The 23223-nt window shown below is 39.9% G+C and overlaps 1 protein-coding gene across 2 annotated transcripts; it reads left to right on the top strand.

Annotated features, from left to right (window-relative positions):
* Positions 1-1192: 1192 nt before the first annotated feature.
* LOC148021808 (putative cystathionine gamma-synthase 2) lies at positions 1193-22614 on the top strand. 2 transcript variants are annotated; one of them, XM_087697326.1, is made up of 12 exons: positions 1193-1885; positions 2219-2322; positions 2790-2863; positions 2950-3118; positions 17129-17188; positions 17299-17349; positions 20717-20920; positions 21003-21089; positions 21433-21540; positions 21641-21736; positions 21818-21936; positions 22105-22614. In XM_087697326.1, the coding sequence occupies exons 1-12, from the start codon at positions 1417-1419 to the stop codon at positions 22226-22228; spliced, it is 1665 nt and encodes a 554-aa protein (XP_087553452.1). In that variant the 5' UTR covers positions 1193-1416; the 3' UTR covers positions 22229-22614. The 2 variants fall into 2 exon arrangements, with proteins under 2 accessions (XP_087553452.1, XP_087553454.1); XM_087697328.1 differs by lacking the exon at positions 17299-17349 and having other exon boundaries at positions 1194-1885.
* The last annotated feature ends 609 nt before the right edge of the window (positions 22615-23223 follow it).

Genomic DNA, 23223 nt, shown 5'->3' on the forward strand with positions numbered 1-23223 from the left:
CTTTGCTTTGTAAAGCTTAGATGGTCCAAGATAATAACTTTTCTATAGCACTTGACAAGTTTACTTGATTGAGGATAGACAATTGCACAAGCTTACAAACATAGGAAAACACCTAACAATCAACTATTACAACAAATCTTTGTTAGCTATTTTATACTTTCAAACCTAGACACTTGTACAGCAAACAAATGAATTAAAACAATCACAAAGTTTTATAGCATGCCATTTCGCTACAAGAGTGCTCCTAATAGGAGCAAGTTGACTTGAAATAGATCTCACATATATCCTCATGCTCCTTTTGTTTTGCTTCTTGAAAATCAATACATTGAGCATTGTCATCATGCACACATAGGGGCAACATCGTCCTCATGCACACAATAGCGACACCATCAACATCACAACATTGCCATCATCCATAGACATGGGTAGCTAATGGTGGCTAAAGACCAAAATTTATCTAGTGTTGCCTTTTGGTTGTCATCATGCACAACAACACCATTGGGAAACATGCCATTATCATCACGATATACAAGGGTAATGTCATCACAATGTACAAACATGGGCAACACTAATAGGGTCACATAAACATACTTGCAAGTGTTGGTAAGGAGGCACATAGTGCAAAGCAAATATAATGCCTCAAGTTAAATAGCTAAGAAACAATAACAATATCACCAAGCATGCAAGAGAGACTCCAACAACGTTAGATTGTGTAAGCCTACCAATTATGCATAGCACAAGATAATCTAAATCTCAACTTGACACCAATTACTAACCATTGTGCCTTAGGGCAATGCTAACAAATTTGGGTCGTGGTAAGAAGCCTTTCCCATGTAGGTCGATCAACATGCAGGAATGCTACGACAAGCACATTCTCACACTAGTAAACAAGTACTACCATCACTTGCATGGGTTGATCACAACCTTGACATCTTAGAGGAACTTCACACATGGCTTAGTTGTATGCCATGAATCTCGTCGTAGAGCTTTCCCTTTCCAAAGTATAACCTCATAGAGCAAAAGTTTGCAGAAGTGAGGCTTTGTTTGCTAGGCGAATGTAAAATTTTGATGGCATCTAATGCAGAAGGTGCACTTCGGCTGCTCCGTGTGAAGGCACTCTTACAGCGCTGCATGAACAGGGTCTTATGGTCAGAAGTATGAATGATCACCACATCATCATTCTCAGATTCTTTTTCCTTAAGTTTCTGCCAAAGGGTCCTTGGAAAAAGGTAAGGAAGGACAGGTTACAGAGGGTTCCTCAGAGCAGGACTCTGCCACACATGAGGCCATTGCCTTCAGATTGTCAGCCATATTAGGAATCAGAGCGATAGAAGAGGAGAAGTGCTTCCGAGTTCCGATCTGGTTCCCTGCGATTCAAGCTTTTCCGATCGAGGGTCGAAGCAGGGCTTCTCGGCAATGGCGGCTTCTCTCTGCAGCGCATGCCTGTTCCCTTCCAACATACTCCCACCGCAGTCTGGTTGCGGGCCGTCCGATTCCTTCTCCTCCGGCATGCCCTCCTCTGATCCCTCCCCTCCCCTGCTGCGGCGATGCCTCGATTCTCCAAAACCACCACCGTCCCCGCCTCTGATCCTCCGGTTTCCTCCGAATTTTGCGCGGCAGCTCAGCATCAAGGCCCGGCGCAACTGCAGCAACATTGGTGTCGCCCAGGTCGTTGCGGCTTCTGCAATGAATTCCCCTGCATTCACCCCTGAAAATGCAGCCGTGAAAACGGCTACGGTAGGAGGGGTGCCCAGCGGCACCAGGGTTATGACAGAACCCGATGAGACGGTTTTGTCTGTTCCACCTCCTCCATGTAATACTACTGTTATAAATGGGTCTGCAAGTCAGAGGCCTACATCTTCCTCGACCCTCGCTGTTCATGCAGGTAGCACTGCCTTGATATCGTCTGGTTATGATGACAACTTAACTTGTGCAACTTGATTTTCTTGGTTCAACTTGGAGTGTAGTCTCGACTCTGTTTTGTGTTAGTTTGTCTCTACCATACCCAGCGCCATGCGGATAGCGAGAAACTAATGATGTTCATCTGGGGTTTTGTGAAAGGCAAATGTTCATCTGGAAGTTGACGTTTTGACTTTTGTGGACTTTACAAGTGATGCAATGTGTTGTTTTACCTGTTTTATCATGCTCTCCTCTTTCATAAAGGACAGTGTGCGGTAAGAGTTAGATGCCTTTTCTCATGTCAGAATTCACATGGCAGGTGAACGGACAGGTCGACCTAAAGTTTCGGATGCACTGACAACTCCCATTGTTCAAACTTCAACATACTTCTTTAGTAATACAGCAGAGCTGATTGCCTTTCAGGTGTGCCAAATGCTTTGATAGCTAGTTTAACAAGTTTTTTTGAAGTTTTAGGTTCTATGTGTCATGCCTTATTCAAAATAGTGCCAGTCTCAGATTATCTGGTTCTTGAAAACAATCCTTCTATTCATGGCAGTCAACTCTTTGCCTCTTTTGCACTTGTAATCCTGTTCCTGTATTAGGCAAGACTGTCTAACAAAGTAGAGGCAGGCATGTGTGTTGAGATTTCCTGTGGGGAGCACATTTCAAGAGATCAGAAATTGGTTAGTTATGTAGCAGAGCTCTGAATAGCTTTGGATGGCCTAACTGCTTGTTTTCTGCATGAAAGAATTCTTTTAGGAGTTAATGTTTGAAGTCTTTGGAAATGCTACCCAGTTAAAGGGTTGTTGATGTCTTTATTGTACACTTGTATGTCAGCCCTGGTTCCAGTGTTTGGTCTTATTAAGATGTCTTTCTTTCTATGTTACTAGGAGGGAAGGTATACCAGCTTTGAGTATGGTCGGTATGGGAACCCAACGACTCATACTGCTGAGGAGAAAATAAGGTATAAACGTTTCTTATTTCTGTATGGCTTTCATGAAACACAGATGGATAGAAAGGAGGCTGAGATCACCTTCCTGGTTGGTACAGTGCACTTGAAGGGGCAGAAGCAACTCTGCTGATGTCTTCAGGCATGAATGCAGCAACAACTCTATTATTAGCTTTGGTGCCTAGTAATGGGCATATAGTTACAACCACCGACTGCTATCGTAGAACTAGACAATTTATTCAAACAGTGCTACCCAAAATGGGCATTACGGTGCGTTTGCAAAGTCTATTATTCTTGTTTGAGATATTTGGACTAATTAGGGTTTACTTTTGAAATTATGTCATCTTAGAATTTTATGGAGATCTAGCTAATTATTAAAGAGTCATGTTACTTGCTTAAGATTTTACTCCTATGGATGAGTTAAATTGTGTAACAACTCCAAGTATTTGTGAATTAGTGTAAAGAGTGTGACATTTCCTCATTACTATTCACCTTGGAGCTTGTGTGTGATGGTGGTTGTAGCACCTCAATACAAAGGATTGCAATCAGGGATACCCTTTTAAATGATTTTAAGGGGATTTTTAAACTCTTTGTTTTTTTCTTATTTAGGAGTCCACTCCTTGGTATTGGTGAAGGCTATTTAGGTGTTGCATAAAATTTTATGGAATATCCATTGCATAGTGATTTAGGCTTTTTGGACAAAAGTAGTGTCCGGATTGTCTCAGCTAATAGAATATCAAAATTGAGCAGGAAAAGTATTTCAAGTTCAAACAAAGCTATCTTAGGGAGAAGCAAGTTTTTAGAGTTGATGATTCAACTGTTATTGTAAAAAGTGATCTCCCTAGAGGGAATCTAGGGTAAAATAGTAGTCCTCCCATGTCATAGCACAATAGAAAAAAAATTGTATTCTTTATATTATTTTGTATATTTAATTATTTATTAAATTTATTTTCTTTTCACTTACTTGATATAAAAAAAAAGTGCATTAGAGTTGCTCATTGATGAGTGGTCAAAGGTTATGGTAGTCACTTAGCTTTTTTTATTATTTTATAAAGAGAGCTTGTTTTTGATCATTTTATATAAGCTTTCTTGGCTGTAGACTTTTGTACAGCAGTTAAAGATAACCTAAAGCTGATCCTATCCACCTCCATCATCATTCTCCACTCCTTCATCATCAAATATATCCATATTTCCTTTTATTTAGGTGTTGTTTTACGAGATAGCACACTTGTAAATTCATTGTAGCATCTTTTTTCTTGAGCTCATTTACCATTTCAAAAACAAAAAGAAAGTCATATTGATGTATTATTGTTCATATTAGTAGTGATGTTTGTCATGCTTTGTTATCTCTTGTGTAGAGGCGATCAACCGCCAAGACCCACGGATCGCTTATTGTTTTAAGTGTTCCAAGCCAAGCACTAATGGCTACCTCTTACGTAGTTGATGCATTATCTATCTTCAAGTGTAGTGCTATATTTATAAGGTAAATTATGGGAGACAGGCACGAGGGATGACCATCCGGGGCCTTGGACGCTCGAACAGGGTTTAGGGGAGGCTAGAATTAAAGAGAGTCCAGGAATAGTAGGACTCACCAACAAATGACGGCTGGCAATCGGATTACGATGCGAGTGGCTAGCAATAACTAGGCAAGGCTGGGAGGCAAAAAGGGAGCTTGTGCCATTTGAAAGTCGGACTATGTTTCCTTCCGTTCTCTTCATTTTTATCAGTTGATTTATGACATTGGTATTAGAGCTACCATCGCATCTTGCTGGAGCCGTCGGGTCCTGATTTTGTTAGTTATTCGTGAAGTCTTTTTCAGGCGAGGGCCAGGTGTTTGACGGACACGTCACCCGTCATATGTTAAAACTGGCCGTGTGGAGACGAAAAGCGAAGAGACGTCGCATGGGGAGGTGAAAAGCGTGAAACGCCGCAAGGAGACGTCTCTTCGCATGAGACGCCGCAGGGAGATCAAAAGCGTGAGACAGTACTTCACGTGTCTCACGTCACAGCAATTGTCTTGGGAGAGCAATCATTCAACGGTTCGTTACTAGCTAACCGAAGTTAGGAGCCAAATCCGTGATCAGCTGACTGAAATCAGTCAGACTCGTCCTACACATAAAAGACATACTGGTGGTTCACGTGATAGTCCCGTTTTCTGCCAAAGAACTTCTTTTCCGGCGTGACTGGCTTAGTTCGGGAAGATAAAAATTATTCCTCACTCTTCGGGTTTATTAATAAAACCAGCAACAGTTGCCCTGTCATCATAACCAGGGAAGTACTTTACTTTGTATGCAAATTTCTTATCTTTGCTTTCCAATTCCAGTGTATTAATGGCAGAAAAAGGGAAAGAAGGAGTAATGGAAGGTTCTAGTTCTGGGGACCACCCTATGGTAGATCCCCATGAAACGGAGATGTAAGAAGAACAGTGGGAAGAATTTTTTGCTATACGAGACCAATTTGATGATCTTACTGCTCGTGTGCAGGCTCAGGGGGTTCAAATGGAATTTTTAACTCAAACACTCATTGCAATAAAATCTCAATTAACTTTATTGTTAGAAAGGGATAAAAATAAGATAGAAACCTCGGATATCCCATCTTCATCGAAAGATTTAGATGTGACTATGCGAGATCCTAAGGAAACCCACCACAAGTTGAGGGATAATCCAGTTCTAAAAGATATGAAACCCCCTTAGTTTCACGGGGAGGAAAAAGATAGAAATAAAGACACAATCTTTAATTTTCTCCAAAAATGGGAAGATTTACATAAACTTAAAAATACTCCACCACATCTCCAAGCACTGGAGGCTAGTTTAACTTTGGGGCCAAAAGCGTATAAATGGTGGCAAACTTTAAAGGAGGCGAAGCTCAATTTGAATCCGTCTTTTTGAAAGAATTCCTTCCTGAAAATGAAATGGAAAGAAATTGGGAAGATTGGGTGGGAGACTAAGGAGTAGCTCTACATCTTCAGGCGCATCTAGTAGCACTACAGGTAAAGACAAAGGAAAGAATGTTTCAAAAGACAAGAGGATTCATTAGGGGACTAGATAAGGCCTGTAAAAAGGAAATAAAAAGGAGTTCACCTAAGACGTTGGAAGAGGCAATTAAATTTGCATTAATCAATGAAGATAGTACACGTCTAGGTACACTCACTAGTCTCACTGATACGGAGCCCAAGTCTAAGGAATTGGAAACCTCAAAATTTGTGGGCAAATTTAAAAGGAAAATGCCATTTTTAAAGGGTAAAAAACAATCTTTTGAATAGAAACAATATGTAAGGCCAAAGTTAAGTCCAGATGACTTTGATAAGGCGAAAAAAGAAAAGCTGTGTTTCAATTGCCTATCCCCTAACCATGCTACTTGGAATTGCCCTCAAAGGAAAAAGAGGGAAGACAAAGGAAAGGATAAGGACAAGGGCAAGGGAAAAGAAAAACAAATCCATGTAGTGCAGACCTTAGAATTAAAGGGGCATGAAAGGTATAAATCTTTAGAGGTCTTGCACATGGATGTACAACACAAGTATTGTATGTCAACTTCTATGTGGCAGCCTACCTTTGGGCCACATGATTTAGTTAGAGTGCATGGATTGATAGCTGGAAAGAGGGTTAGAGTCATGATTGATGACTCTGCTACCCACAATTTCATAAATTATGCACTTGTCAAAAAATTGAAACTTCCCCAACAAAAGAGTGGGCATCAATATGTTGTTCGTATGATGCAAGGTCAAGATAATACAATATGGGATACAATGGTATCCAATTTGGAAATTGAGATTCAAGAATATAAAGATAAACTTGATTTTCAAATTATAAACATGGAAAGAGCCGATATTGCTCTAGGGAGGGAGTGGCTATGGGGATTGGAACCATCCTTTAAACGTAGTTATCATCATAATACACTGGAATTTGAAAGGGATGGTAAGACTTTTGTCATTCAAGGTGAACATGAAGTATCTGATAAGCCTTTGTTGTGTTCCACTGAGGTTCAGAAGCTGATAAAGAAGGAAGTTTGTGAGGTATACATGTTATGGTCTCTTCCTGTACAAAACACTTTTACTTTCTGTAATATAAAGCAACAATTTTCTTATGTTTGTGAGTTGAATGTAAATAATGAATTAAGTAGTTTGTTAGATGAATTTAAAGATGTGTTTCCTTCTGATTTACCTAGTGGCCTTCCACCAGATAGGGGTGATATAAATCACCCAATTGATACAAATAAGGATACACACCCTATTTCTAAACCTCCGTATAAGTTAAGTGAAACACAACACCAAGAAGTTGAAAGACAAATTAAGGATTACCTTGATAAAGGGTTTTTACAACCCAGTAATTCACCTTGGGCTTCACCAATTTTATTAGTAAAGAAAAAAGATGGTTCTATGCGACTTTGTGTTGATTATAGAGCACGTAATAAAATAACGGTGAAGAATAAATTTCCTATGCCCAGAATGGAAGATCTTTTTGATCAATTACAAGGGGCAAAATTTTTCACAAAGATAGATTTTAGATCCGGCTATCACCAAGTAAGAATTAAGGCAGAAGATGTTCCTAAGACAGCATTTTGTACTAGATACGAGCATTATGATTTTTTGGTGATGCCTTTTGGCCTCACTAATGCACCAGCTATCTTTATGAAGATGATGAATAGTGTCTTACGGCCCTATCTAGGACATTTTGTAGTAGTCTTCTTGGATGATATCTTGATCTTTAGCAAATCAAGAGAAGAACATTTGGAACACTTACAATTGGTATTCCAACTGTTAAGAACACATTCCCTTTATGCGAAGAAAACTAAATGTGAATTCTTCGCACAAGAGGTCAAATATTTGGGACATATTATCTCGAAAGAGGAAATCAAGATGGATCCAGAAAAAGTAAGGGCAACTATTGAATGGCCATCCCCAAGGAACCTGGAAGAGTTGCAGATCTTCCTAGGTTTATCTGGATTTTATCGTAGATTCATTCGAGATTATGCCAAAATAGCTGTTCCAATGACAGACCAACTTAAAGGGAAAGGAAAGAGCTTTAATTGGGGAACAGACCAAAATGAAAGTTTTCAAAAACTTAAGGTAGCTATTGCTATAGCTCCAATATTATTAATTGTGGATCCCAATAAACCATTTGTGGTTGAAGCTGATGCTAGTGATAAGGTGATAGGCGCGGTCTTATTACAAGAGGGTCGACCAATTGCTTTTGAAAGCAAGAAATTAGACCGTGCAAAACAGAATTATTTTGTTTATGAGAGAGAGCTGTATGCAATAGTACATGCAATGAAGAAATGGAGGCACTATCTGTACGGTGCCAAACTTTTGATCCTGTCGGATCATGAAAGCATTAAGTGGCTTAATGATCAACCGGATCTACAAGGGCGTAAAGCCAGATGGGCCGAACTCCTCCAAGAGTTCGACTATGAGATAAGATATAGAAAAGGAAAGTATAATATAGTAGCTGATGCACTTAGCAGAATGCCCATCATAAATGAATTGAGTTTTACTCAGTTCACTTCCGACTTGCTTGAATCTTTAAAAGGGAAATGCCAGGTTGATCTGGCATATTCCAACATATGGGAAGCAATAAAAAATGCGGATCCAAATGAAAGTGCTTCTACTGAGGAAGGAATATCTGAGGATGTTCAACAAGGAAATGGAGCATTGGGGGTTGCTCAAACCGGATTCAAGTGGAATAATTTTACCATTGATAATGGTTATTTACTCTACAAGGGTAGGGTATGTGTCCCGAAAGATACAGAAATAAGGCGCCAGATACTCTTTGAGTGTCATGATACCCCTAGTGTGGGACATCCAGGAGTTAATAAGACTTATAGTCTTATTAAAAGGTAGTTCTATTGGCCTGGAATGAATAAGGACGTCCTTGACTATGTGGTCAAATGTAATAAATGCCAGGTTAATAAAGCTGAAAGATTGAAAATGGGAGGACTTCTCCATCCACTAGAGATTCCTTCAGGAAAATGGGAGAGTATCTCCATGGATTTTATTGTTGCATTACCCAGAACACAGAGGGGGCACGACTCTGTGTGCGTGATTGTGGATAGGTTAACCAAAATGACTAGGTTCATTCCAACTTCAACTGATGTTAAAACACCTGAATTGGCTAGATTGTTCGTAGAGAACATATACCGATTGTATGGCCTTCCGGCAAATATAGTTTCTGATTGGGATAGAAAATTTGATAGTCAATTTTGGCGTGTGGTATTTAGGAAGTTGGATACTAAACTTAGCATGAGTACGGCGGATCACCCGCAAACTGATGGGCAAACTGAAAGGGTTAACCAAATCCTTGAAGATATGCTTAGGGCATATGTAAGTAAAAGGCAAACTAATTGGGAAGAGTATCTACCGATAGCAGAGTTTGCATATAATAGTGCCATCCACTAGATATAGTCCATTTATGTTAATATATGGGTTTCAGCCCATAGCTCCTCATGCAGTAGGACTGCATAAGGAAAAGGTTCAGGCAACTAAGGATTTTTTGGAGGATATGAATAGTATGTTAAAATTTGCTCAAGAAAATATTAAAAAAGCTCAAAATCGAGCTAGAGCTTATGCAGATCCTCACCGAAGAGACATCTCCTTTGAAGAAGGAGAATTGGTCTATCTTAAGGTGCCTGAACAAACCAAAACCATGAAAAGGGGACAATGTCCAAAGCTTTTACCCAAGTATTGTGGTCCTTTCACAATACTTAAAAAGGTGGGAGAACTGGCTTACAAACTCCAACTACTTGCTGGTAGTAAAATACATCCAGTTTTTCATGTAAGTAAGTTAAGGAAGAAGCTGGGTGATTTGGATAATCTAATCTTAAATGATAACATTAAGGAGCTATTAGATGACCAATCTAATCCACATGAACCAGAAAGAATATTAAATGTTCGTAACAGACGCTATTTATCAAGAATGTTTGGTTAAGTGGAAAGATTGTTCAGAAGAAAGCTCAACATGGGAGCGAGTAAGTACCCTAAGGAAAAGGTTTCCCAATTCACAGTTAGACCTTCCAAGTATCGTTTTCGAGGACGAAACCGATTCTTAAGGGGAAGGAAATGTTATATTTATAAGGTAAATTACGGGAAACAGGCACGAGGGATGACCGTCCGGGGCCTTGGGCGCCCGAACGGGGTTTAGGGGAGCCTAGAATTAAAGAGAGTCTAGGAATAGTAGGACTCACCAACAAATGACGGCTGGCAATCGGATTACGATACGAGTGGCTAGCAATAACTAGGCAAGGCTGGGAGGCAAAAAGGGAGCTCGTGCCATTTGAAAGTCGGACTATGTTCCCTTCCGTTCTCTTCATTTTTATCAGTCGATTTATGACATGTAGGGAGCTTACCTCCATGCCCGATCGAGTTGCCTCCTCTCACGAGCACTCCGGTAGCTCCACGATCCAAGTGCAAGCTTTAAGCAAGCTCGATTCTCAAGCTCCACGCTTCATTGCCGCGAGTAAGAGAAGAGAAGAGAAGAGAAGAGGAGAAGGGACGAGAGGAAGAGAGGAGAAGATGGAGAGCTCCACTACGGTTCCTTACTCTCACACACTCACTCTCTTACACTCACACTCTCTCTCAACCACGAGCTTAAGCAAGCAAGCAAGCAAGAAGAAGAAGAAGAAGAGCTACTTCTGGCCACACACAAGAATGAGCTTTTCATTCTCTTTTCAACTTTATATATAAAATTCTAAATTCCTTTTGGGCGGTTATTCCCTTATCCCTTTTTTTACATGGTCAACTGTGGCCTAGGTTCTTTTTTCCATGGTCCTCCTATCTTCCTAGCTTTCTTCCTACTGCTCATCTATCTTTATAAATTGCACGGTTAGAGTTGAGTGTTAATGAAGAGCTGACGGTACTTTCGTTGGAGTCTTCAATACTTGCAATTGAAAAGCCTCTTATATGTGGTCTCTCCTTGGGGGTAGTGCTAGTTGTCTTATCGTGTATAAGACATAGTTTGATTAGTTTGGGAGACAGGTCGATGAACTCTATGCGAGCCGAGAGTAATGTCCTGCACTTGAGGACCCAAATTGTGTATAGATTGTGGTGCAGATATTATGTGAGTGCACGTGCATGCTTAGATATTACGTAGTTAGAAGATTGCTAGTTTGGTTCCTTGTAGCAATGTGTGGATGAAGCAAGGGTTCAATGGGGTGGAAAAAATTGTTGATGTTTAGGAGAAGTACACACAAAGGCTTCTTGAGACATTATTTGCGATTTTGATAACACGATGTAGCATAATTAAGTTCATTGACGCCTTAGTTTTTTGTAGCTGGTGGCTATTTGTATTGTTTGAAGAGTATGGTGTACTTTCCATGGTCTTTGGTGCCTTGCTTACCACTATTGATTGTAATGGTACTATTGAGATGGAGTGCGACAAAGAATTGTGCAAATAGTTCAAGGTGACAAGTCTAACTATAGGCGAGACAAGCTCCCTAGGTATGTTTGCCCTTGATGTGCCTTGAACCATTGTGGGGGATGTGTAAAGGGCTAGGGAACTAGGGACGGAGCTAGTCGACCAAGGTCACTAGACATACCTAATTTGAGGACCCCTAGGTGCTGTGCTGGGATCGTGAGTGCTTTTTTTCTTTCTTTCTTTCTTTTCTGTTCTTTTCGGTTCTTTTCTTTTCTTTTTTTTTGTTTTTTTTTGTTGGTTTCTCTGTTTTTCTTTTTTCTCTTGTTTTTTTTTTTTGATAAAATGAATACAACCAATGCAACACATTGAGACTATCAGTCTTTCATTTGCACTAAGACATGTCGAGATCCAAAGGCTGTGAAAAATGGATATTATAAAGATGAAGGATGATTGTGTTACTAGCCTTGATGCTAGCGGAACAATTGTTGAGATAAAGAGATACATTTGAGATTTTGCAAACCTCTTTGTAACTTGTGAGACATTGGAACAATCAAGGTAGCAATTGCAGTGAGCCGAATGTAGAGTCTAGCTAAGAAAGGGGGAGTAGCCAATGACTATGCAATGTGTGCTCTTTGCAGGGGTGATTTTCTCTTCCAGCGGAGCTTCCATCATGGCTCTTTGTTTCTTGGTATTTCTGTTGCTTTCTCCATAATGGTTCTTGTGGGGTTGGTGGTCTTGTGGTGACTTGGATATTGAACGCTTTCATACAGAGACCTATGTCGTCATGCATTCACTTGGCAACTCATGAGAGTATGTGTAAGTCATATGCTTCTACCATAATGAACAGGTGCAGCTTAAAAAGACATCACTTATCTAAATTCCACAGTGTTGACTTCGATGCATATTACCTGCGCTTGATTATCATTGCTTGTGTGTGTGTGCTAGCTTTGCTTCTTTTAGTATTATTTATACACAGTCACAAAATACATTGTTTATTTATATACATGTTTATAAATCTATGTTACTTCGTGAGGATAAAAACCAATTGTAGAACTCAGGATTGTACTAGAGTGTGGCACACGTATCTAGTACTCGTGGCAGCTTACTCAATATCAACAAATATTTTGCAACATCGAGTAGTATGGTACCTTGTCCGAGTCTACTGGCAACATGTAGTTCCTCCTTAGTGAAAATTTTATCAATCGGAGAGTTCTCTTGGCTAGCTCCGGCTAAGTCTATACCCCGAACGATAGTTAGTACTCGAAAGGAAGTTGGTGCCACATAGGTTGGGTCTCTTTAAGACCACCATTTAGCCAATCGCTCCTTTGAGACTGTCATAATCTGGGCTCTAAGTTTGGCCATTGTAGCGCGGTTTTCAAACTGACGTTTTTCAAATTGACTTCGATCCTCCGATTGTCGCTTTAGTTGCTCTATCTCAAAGAGGTTTGGTTAGCAAAGCGCTTCATTAAATGTCACAGTTAAGCGTAGTTCGTCGGCCTTCTCGTCAGAGATGAGTTGCATGCGTTCATGTAGGAGCTTGTCATAGTGCTCGTTAAATATTCTTGCTCTTTCCAAGATAGAGGATATGACAAGTATTTCTTAAGTTGCTCCCTAGGGAATGTGCCTATGTTTACAAGGACGTAGACACGTGCGAATAATTTGAGTTTAGCATCCAACTCAGTCAAGCACTTTGTGACACTTCTATGTTCTATGAAGGCCTGCTCGGTTGCTATCTCATGCATGGTTCTGGTAGTTTCCCTAGGCTTTAGCATAGCTGGGGGCTTAGGCTTAGATGAGCAAGATTGGTCAATGCTAGGATTGCTTATATCCTTGAGATTTTTATGTTTCTCTTGAGGCTTTGCTGTTATTATATCATGGTTCTCCTTGGATATGACTGGTATAGTTTTGTCAACTTGTTGTGATAGTGTTGTATCTACTCTTAATTGGTCAATGTAAGTTCTGTTGTCAGTGGATTGAGTGTTGCAAGCAACCGTTGATGGTATTGGTTGCTTTGACTTATTAGAACACACAAATGTGTCTGAGGTTTCACCGCTGTTAGGAGAGATGGCAATGGGTTCATTTGTGGGTGGACTCGATGCTTCATTTCTCAGCTCTCGAGTACTCTTGATCTCAATCTTCTTGGTGTCTACAGCCACTTGCAACTGTCGTTGTTTTCGTTGTTTTCGTTGTTTTTTCCTCTTTTTCTTGGGCAATTGAGGTGTATTCTTTAAAGATTTAGGACCCTGAACTAGGTTAACCGTTGATGTGCTTGGTCGGGCCTTAACATTCTTTGTTTCTGGTGTGTCCTCATGGGACATAGCCGCGGCCTGTTGTATAGCCTCGCTAGGTTGTGAGGGTACAACTGCCTCTCTTCTTGGAGAGTCTAGCCCTTCAGCTAATTCCCCTGCTTTTAGCCCCTTATCGAATTGCATTGGCAGTTGCTCTTGGTTGGGCGTTTGCTTTAGACTCTTATCCTTACCCATTGGAACATGCCTCCATTGCTTCTTATCAGAGTAGGTGTTGTGTTTAGAGCTATTTTTCTCTTGCTCTGGAGGTTCGGGTGACTTTAGTGTAGAACCAAGAGACGGTTTAGGGTTCCTGTCCTGTAGGCTTGGATGGAACCAGTTGAAGAAGTAAGGGTTGTATTGATGGGAAGCATAGAGATTTAGGATTGCAGGGTCTTGAGTGAGGTAGAAGACATATGCGCTAACATCAAGAACTATGCTCCCTACTCCTAGCTTGCTAGCCATGTGTAGATTTTTTTCTAGAAGCAATTTATCGTACAAGGGATGTTTTTGGATAGTGGCAGAAAGCTGGACCTCCTGGACCATTGCCAACACTCTTAATGAGGTCGGGGCAACGTACGTGGGATCATGTATTGATGTCCAAAGGGCTTTCCTTTACTCGGCGAATGTCATTCGTCGATGGCCAATTTTGATTGCCAAACTTTGGTTGGAGTACCATTTCTGCACAAAGTCACCTTGTTCTTTCCCTTTTCGTTTGATTGCTTCGAGCTTTTCCTTGTTTCTCTCACATTGAGCAATAAAGAGTGAGGGTATCAAGCGTAATTCTCTAGCTATGGTCCTTCATGGCTTCCTCAGCGACAACTACATAGCGGGAGCAAACATGTTGTTACTCGCCCCAAGTTAGGGGTTCGGCTATGAGCTTTGTGTGCTTTGGTGTTGGCCTTTCAATATCCACATGGACGTACACACATGTGATAGTTGGCAGCAAATGGCAGCTTGATTATCTTGGTTTTGTATGTTGATGACATGTCGATTGCTAGCAGGGATACTCATGCCTTGGACTTCCTGAAGCAAAGTCTTCATGGCAGCTTTGACATGAAGGATCTTGGTGATGCAAATCACATTCTTGGCATGCGAATACTCAAAGATAGGTCAAAAGGCTTACTCTATCTATCTCAGTAGGAGTTTATCTCCACGGTTTTGTAGCATTTCAATATGGAAGAGGGGAAAATGATTGGGATTCCATTGCCTCCATATGTGAAACTCAGTGCAGAGGACAACCCTACATTTGATGATGAGAAGGCTGAAATGGCCAAGATACCATATGCTTCAGCTGTTGGCAATTTGATGTATGCTATGATTGCTACACGTCTTGACATTGCCTTCGCAGTGGGAGTGGTTAGCAGATACATGGCAACCCCTGGCAAGAAGCATTGGGATGTAGTGAAAGGTATTATGAGATACCTCAAAGGCACAAAGGAGTTGTGCATTTGTTTTGGGAAGCAAAAGGCATCTGTTGTTGGCTTTACGGATGTAGACTATGCTGGTCATGCGGATTGCAAGAAGTCTACTTCTGGGTATGTGTTTACTTTCACAGGAGGAGCAGCCTCTTGGATCTCCAGGCTACAAAAGTGTGTTGCATTGTCTACTACAGAGGTAGAGTATATAGCTGCCACTGAGGCATGCAAGGAGGCTTTATGGCTTTCACGTCTGGTGGGAGAGCTTGGCATCACAGAGTTACTTGTTCTCCATTGTGATACTCAGAGTGCTATCATGCTTGCACGGAATCTTGTCTTTCATGCAAAGACAAAGCACATACATGTGAAGTACTACTTCATTAGAGATGTACTTGACAACAAGAGCATTGAGCTTGTCAAAGCGCATACAGATGATAATCCTGCAGATCTTCTCATGAAGGATCTTCCAGCAGAGCGGTTTGTTCATTGCAGACAGATGATGGGAGTTGGATAGATATATGTATTTCAGCTTTGTACATACCTAGACTTAGCTGATTCTTTTCTCCTCTTAAGGCACATTGCCTTTAGGTGGGAGGTTGTTGGGAATAAAGGCCCTTGTGCCTTTAATCGTGCTCGGGTGTGAACACACCCTTAGCACTTGTACTTACACATATATATCTATCTAAAAACCTCAAGGTACACACTTGTCATTGTACCTAAAAACGTGCTCACTCTCTGCTTTGCTCTCTCTCACTCTCTTTGTCTCTCCGTTGCGCGTGACGACTGACTGTCTCGATCTTTGTGCCTCACCCGTCACTACATAACAAAGGTTTACCTTCCAGCAAGCCCGATGCATTAGGATTAGATCGTACTCAGCTTGTGTAATACCATATGGTCTTTGGATTCCATGGTAGTCCAATGTCTCTAATCTTGTGAAGCAAGTTGTGAAGCTCACTTCTACTTGGGTCTTTGCATGGAGGTCTTTGGAGACTGAAGTGGTGTAGATGTGTTCGAAGTCATCTTCTCTTTGTGAACGTGTTTCTGATGATGATCTCTTTAATCAAAAGCCTAGGTTTCTTCAATGTGTACCTAGCTCTGATACCATGTAAAGAAAAACTCGTCTATAGATAACAAACACAATTGTACTACAAAGCATAGATTGGTAAAGAACACCATTAGGATTAGGGTTAGGGTAAGTCAGAGACAATGAACATCGAAGAAGATAATGAACAAATAGCGAATGCTGAATATATATGATGCTTAATGCAACAAACACACTATGCAAAGGTGAAATATTGACGTGAACTCCTGTGTCTCTAGGACCGGGGCAGAGAGTATGAACAGCAGATTGTGTTGTATTTTGATGGATTGCGAAATGCAGCAACCTGCCTCGGGAGATGTCAAGCAGCAGCCAATGCAGCTTAGAAGAGGCTGGATTAGTGTTTGATGGGCGGAATCAGCAAAAACGTAGATCTGTTGATGACATGGCAGCATTGCAACGGTGCAGCAGCAAAACACAGGTACAGCTGCTGATGTGGCACTCCCAGCAGCAGTCTGAAGCAGCAAACATGGTCAAAACTGCCATGGCACGGCTGGCAACCGGCTGGAAAGTCTCAGCAGCAGCAGCAACAGCAAATGGTTGTACAGCAGTTAACGCAGGCTGGACAGCAGTGGACAGCAGTCATCAACACTTGGGGAGGGATGGACAGCAAGTGCCAACAGTATACAGCAGTGGACAGTGACTTGAACTGAGATATATGGACAGCAGAGTTTTGGCACTGGCAATCTACAACAATGAGATTAAGGCTGAGTGATGGGCAGCCTGTCTATTTATAGATGGATGGGTCCTCCCAAATTAGGGTTTGGCTTATGGGACACAAATGCTCTCCAAGATAGCATTTCTTTTTAATAAAAGTTTAGTAATTTTGAGTTTTGGGGCTGTTATTATGAGCTAATTAAGTTTGGACTTTATTTTTAGCTCAACACTATGCTTTGAGAGAGAGAGAGAGAGTATCTTTTAGATTGTCTTTGAGTCTTCTTTAAGACGGGGAGAAAATTGTCTTTGGCCAATCAAGTGGGCTCAAAGCCATTTTCTCTTCTTGTCTTTGAGTCTTGCTTGGTTGGCTAGAAGGCCTCGTGTTTCTATTTCACTTCATTAATTCAAACTTCTTCTTCTTGAGTTGAGAGAGAGAGAGAGAGAGAGAGAGAGAGAGAGACTTGTTTCTACCACAGGTCACTGTGATTGATCCAGCTGATATGATTTCTTTAGAGCGTGCCTTGGATGAACATGAGGTATTTATTTTCTATCATTTAAATCAGCATAGGCTTCAGTTATATGTGTAAATTCATGTGTGGCTTAACTCTTGTGGTGTCTTGCGTGTGCATCGTATTGGGCAATGTAGTATCAGATTGTGGAACCTAAAGCACTAGATGTCAGTGAAAGGACTGAGCAGGTTGATGCTTTTATACCCCTTAGATTTCTTGTATGCTGGATGTATTGTGGCATTTACAATAACTGGGAAATAAAAGTTTCTGGTTTGAGTGGACTTGTTTTTCAATTTTTGGAAAAACAAAGAAACAATAGTTGATATGCACCTTTTCTTTTTGCCTGTTGAATGTTGTGTTTTCTGATAATAATTATATTTGTGACAGACACAGTTGTTTAATAGAGTTTTAATTTTGGACTACATGAAGATTTTGCGTGTTGCACTTATTTTGCCAAAAATCTATTTGGGTTTCGTGAATAATGCAACTTACAAGCACTCCCTAGACTCAAGTGATTGACATTGACCACTTGCATGCTTCACTTGTTTACAATAATCCTCTTTGGAAAACTAAACTAGTTGGTGTGCTGGTTGTGGGATCTTCCAGCTTCTGCCTTTTTGTTTGCTTTCATCTTCTTTGTGGATTAGAATCGTGACAATGATTTGAAATAGCTCGAATCACTTTTTGTGTATAGTACTTTTTATGGGCTTGCATTTACTTGGCAAAGTGGTGCTTCAAAATTGTGCCTTTTTAAAGTCCTAAATGTGACGAACATCTTTGAAACTCCTTAGGGAATGAAATTTTTTGTGGAAAGGTATCAGTCTTGTATTTAAGTGGAGGTTGGGAATGTGTTCCCTAATCGTCAATTAGTTGTGTGCTAGTGTGTGTGGAAGACCAAGTATCTTGAATATTTGGCTGCAGAAGATAGTGTGAAAATCTACCTTGTTATAGACTTTGCTGCAACTTTGACAAGTATGCTTGATGATGATGACAACTGTAGATACTATTATATTGCTGTTGGTGTAAACCTTTTTGTTTACTTTCATCTTCTTTGTGGATTAGAATCCTGGAAATGATTTGAGATAGCTCGAATCACTTTGTGTATAGTTCTTTTCATGGGCTTGCATTTACCTGGCAAAGTGGTGCTTCAATTTGTGCCTCTTTGAAGTCCTAAATGTGATGAACATCTTTGAAACTTCCTGGGAAATGAAATTTTTTGTGGAAAGGTATCAGTCTTGTATTAAAGTGGAGGTTGACAATGTGTTCCTGATTGTCAATTAGTTGTGTGTTGGGGTGTACGGAAGACCGAGTATCTTGAATATTTGGCTGCAGAAGATAGTGTGAAAAGCCACCTTGTTATAGACTTTACTTCAACTTTGATGAGTATACTTGATGATGATGACAACTATAGATACTATTATATTGCTGTTGGTTTTAACCTTATTATGAGACTATGCATGAACTGTAGATACTATTAAATTGGAAGGATTGGCTAAGTGATGGCATTTCTCTACAAGGGTGATTAATATTTGGCAGCAATCACCAAAGTGTCTCCAGTGATTAGGTGGACTCCAAATGGGGTAATTCTTTAGGGCTGAAGGACTGCATTAGAGCTAAGGCATTCCTCAACCTTTGACAATTTTGTATCCAAGAAAGACATGCTTTTTAACAGTAATCCTGTCGGAGAAAAGCCACTTTTGTGGCTATTTGGATTCTCTACTAAAATTCATTTTCTTTTCAACGATAAAGATTTTGGAGAAATTGTTTTAGGGAAAGGTGATGGCTTAAGATAATAGAGTTTAACAAAATAAAAGGGGAAAAAATTAAGTTATGAAGTGTATATTTTCATGGCCACCTTTGAGAACATTTTTGTAGAAAGTAGGACAATTTTCATACTCATTCCAAAGATTGTTAGGTTGAATTTTCATGCAACATATGTTCGTATATACACCATGCATTTGATCATTACAATTTGCTAAAAGCTATCAACTTTTTAGATAGGAATTTATGACTGCTGTCTTAATTGTTTTTCATGCACTTTTGAGTACCCAATTTTTGTAGATAGTAAATCTCCACATGAATCTTGTTTCAATCCTATTAGATTCTGACACGTGGGTATTAAAATCCTCCTTGCTTGAGTGGAAACCTCCCTCATCATGTATTTAATGATATATTTCTCTGCTTTTTGTGCTTAAAAATCATGAAAAGCATCTTGTTGGGCTTATTGGTTTCTTTGCTCGAATATCTTGCTTTTGCTATGATTTCTAAGGCTTATCTAATCTTTGCTAAGGCTTAAATCATAATATAACCTAACAAAAATAATTGTCTTGCCCCAAGGCTATCATACAAATGCTATGGTAATAGTAAATAATCTTGAGTATAAGCGTATAAATAAATCCACAAACTAGAGATGTTGTACTGGTGAGTATAAAAATTACTGTGTATGCATTACTCCATGTACTAATAATTTGCTTACCAGAAACACAAAACACATAAGTTCCATGCCTATTCACCTGGCACAATGTTGGTAGTGGTACTATATATATGTGCAACAAGTCATTATTACGCACTAAATAGAAGGTAATAACGATAATCCCCAAAATAAATAAACAACATTTTGTTTTCAGAGCAATAAGCCAAATATCATAACAAATGGAAACTTCAAGTCTTGATGTACCAAACTAGTGCTTCATTGTCTATCTTTGTGCACTTCACAACTTTGCACCCACCGCCCTTTGTGTCCATGTGTGAACATTCATAGTTTTGGGTTAGGATTTTAAACAGAGACATTGCGTAGTCGTAGCTTAGTAAGTTGCTAGAATCACTTAGGGCCATGGCACCTCTAAGCATACTTCATTCTGAAACTTGTTTCATGCTTGAAGCACTTAACCATTGCCGCCATGCTTAAAAGGCCCTTGGTGTCCATGTTCTAAAATTCATTGTTTTTCCTATGTACGCATCTAGGTACATAGTTGTTTCAATTAGCACTTCTCCGAGGATCTGTCTAGCAGTGAAACATTTCAAGCTGAATTGTTTCAAGGCTGAAATGTTTCATGGTGATGCTGAATTTCTAACAGCTGTTTGCTTACCATGCACAACTTGTGGTTGTTACCAACTTGATAATAGCCTTTTAGAGGGCGCAAGCTTTATTTATGCATGTGAGCATTGCCATTGTTTGTGCTTGCTTGCTCCTTTTTTTTGGGCTGCTGCATTACTGATGTGGCATAGTGTGCTGCTTTGGGTGTTTCAAAACTTAGCTTCCGGATGTTCAAAGTGTGATTGGCCTTGGGAACCCAGATTATTGACAGACTCAAGTGGACATTCAGGCTCAAATTAAGTTCACAGCCCAGATAGAACTCTGAAGCCCAAGACAAACAAATGCTCATTTTACTAGAAACCATTAGCTGGCCATTTCTAATATTCAAACTGATTGAACCTATTTTTCTGTCTATACTAGAAATTGTAACTGCTTTTCAATGTTTTATGTATAAAGAGGAGGTTGAAGGCTGCTACTTTGGATGAGTGATTTTAATTTTGTAACGGAATCATTTGCAGGTCTCAATTTTTTTGTCAGAGTCCCCAACTAATCCATATCTACGGTGCATCGATATTGAATGTGCATCCAAGCTTTGCCACAGCAAGGATGTACTTGTTTGCATTGATGGCACCTTTGCCACTCCAGTTAACCAGAATACTTTGGCACTAGGAGCAGATATTGTGCTACATTCTGCAACCAAGTACCTGGCTGGCCACAATGATGTGAGTTCTTATCTAAAACCCCTCAAAAGAGGTCTGACTCTCAAGTTATATTACAAGACTAAGTATAATGTGCATGGGGCAGGTCCTTGCAGGCAGCGTGAGTGGCTCAAAGGAGGTGATTGGAAAAGTCAAGGCGTTGCATAATATTTTGGGTGGCGTCATTGACCCAGTAAGTGTACCCTTGTTTGTGTGCCTAACATTTGGACATTAACTTAACTCTTTGGTGAACATTTTATGATTAGCATCTCTGTTCTATCATAGAATTTCACAGGTAGATTTTACTTGAAAGTAAGTTATTGTCTGCTGGACTGGAAATGTTGTTTCCAGTACTGTGGAGTGAATGTAACAAACAAACAAGTTGAGAACTTAATGCTTTAGAAGTGGACGAAGCTGAATCTTATTAAGTGATGGATATGCAAATTATTGTGTGTTAGCTTTTAGTTCTTCAGTTTAATGAGTGTGGATGCCCATATTCTGACATTCTCAAAATTTATCTGGGATTTCTTGAACAGAACTCAGCATACTTAATCATTCGAGGTCTGAAGACGCTGCATCTGCGCGTCATGCAACAGAATGAGACAGCCTTCAAGCTTGCTCAAGAGCTTGATTTCCATCCAAAGGTTTGTGCAAGTGCCTAGCTGGCTGAACTGGCTTTCAATGTGTACATGTTAAAATTTGGTGGTTTCTTGTTTTGAAGTTATTTTTTAATCTCTGTATCAGGTTGCTCGTGTACATTATCCTGGTCTTGAAAGCCACCCTGACCATCAAATTGCCAAGCGACAAATGTCTGGCTTTGGTGGTGTTCTCAGTTTTGAGGTGAGGCTTTTCTTCTTCATTAAGTTGAGCAAAGTCCAGCATATAAAATGGTGGAGCTAAACTAGCAATGGTTGAACACAGATTGCAGGGAATTTAGAGGCAACATCTAGGTTTATTGATTCTTTAAAAATTCCATACATTGCTCCCTCTCTTGGAGGTTGTGAGAGTTTAGTGGAACAGCCGACAATAATATCCTACTGGTATGGTGCAGAAACTTAGTTTGGTTGTAAATCTGCGGTATATGAGTTCATGCTTTTTTCAATATTTAAACCTGTGGTTGTAGTAGAAAGTATTTTGATGGATAATCTTCCTGTGTGTGCGCACAGCTTCCTTATGGTAGCTTACCTTGTCTCTATAATGCATTACAGGGATCAAAGTCCAACTGAACGTGCAAGACTGGGAATCAAGGATAACCTTGTTCGTTTCAGTTGTGGAATTGAAGACTATGAAGACATATATAGGGACGTTTTGCAGGCTTTAGAGGCTGTTTAGAGTGTTGTGATCTCCTGCACGATGTTTTCAAGGAATTTCACAGATGGCATGTCCTCTTATTAGTGTTAGAATCAAACAATAATGCCTATTGTGTTTAGTTTTGTTTCAATGGCGATTGAGCTCTTTTTTACATAGCAGATATTGTGTTTTGGTAAAGCTGGCTTTGTCTCAAAAACTGTCCAGTGCTATGTTGTAGTTTGGGGTTAGGGGACAGTGAGTAGGTACTACTTGCAGCAGACTGGTTTCCTTTGTGGACTAGCTTTCAGTACATTTTAGAGATTTCTTTTGTTCCTGCTAGTTCCAATACTGGGCCTCAGATTTTAGGATATGCCAGATTTTAGAGATCACAGTTTAGAATACAGTGTTCTCAAAGCTTCATTCTTTAATCAGGCATTTGTCAATGTAAGCATGTCATGTTTTGGGAATTGCAACGCGGTTGTCTTATGATTAGTCTGCAGCAGTTTAACAGCTTTTGAAGTTCCTGTTTAGTCAAAGATATACATAAACAACGTTCCACTCAAGGACATAAATGAGCAATATTTACATGGGAGTGGGTGGATGCACCACCATGGATAAAAGCTTGATGCTCATGTAAAAGCTTGCATTCCATACCAAAGCTCTTTAAAGAAGGCATTGTGTTTTATTAATATGACATCTATTGTTTCTATACTTTCATGTCTTTGGTTTGATAATAACTTAATAACATTGTACAAATAACTTCCATCTTAGACGAGGAATGGACTTTTAGAGTGCAATCATTACAGCTATACACCAATCATGAGAGTTGGTAATATCCCATTTATTGTTTGCATGTTTTCTTGTCCATGGTTTGATGAGGACTTTATAGCAATCTTGTGTAGTATTTTGCACCAATGGGTTTGCCTTTCAATTTCTAATCCATCAATAATTCAAATGTTTTGACAACTCTTGGGAATAAAAAAAGTGAAATATCCTTTTTAACAAAACATAACAACTTAATAGTGTTTTGGCTTGTT

This window comes from Lygodium microphyllum, chromosome 17, assembly GCF_053477565.2.
Source record: "Lygodium microphyllum isolate KBCC chromosome 17, Lygodium_microphyllum_v1.1.10, whole genome shotgun sequence".
NCBI classification, from domain to species: Eukaryota; Viridiplantae; Streptophyta; class Polypodiopsida; order Schizaeales; family Lygodiaceae; genus Lygodium; species Lygodium microphyllum.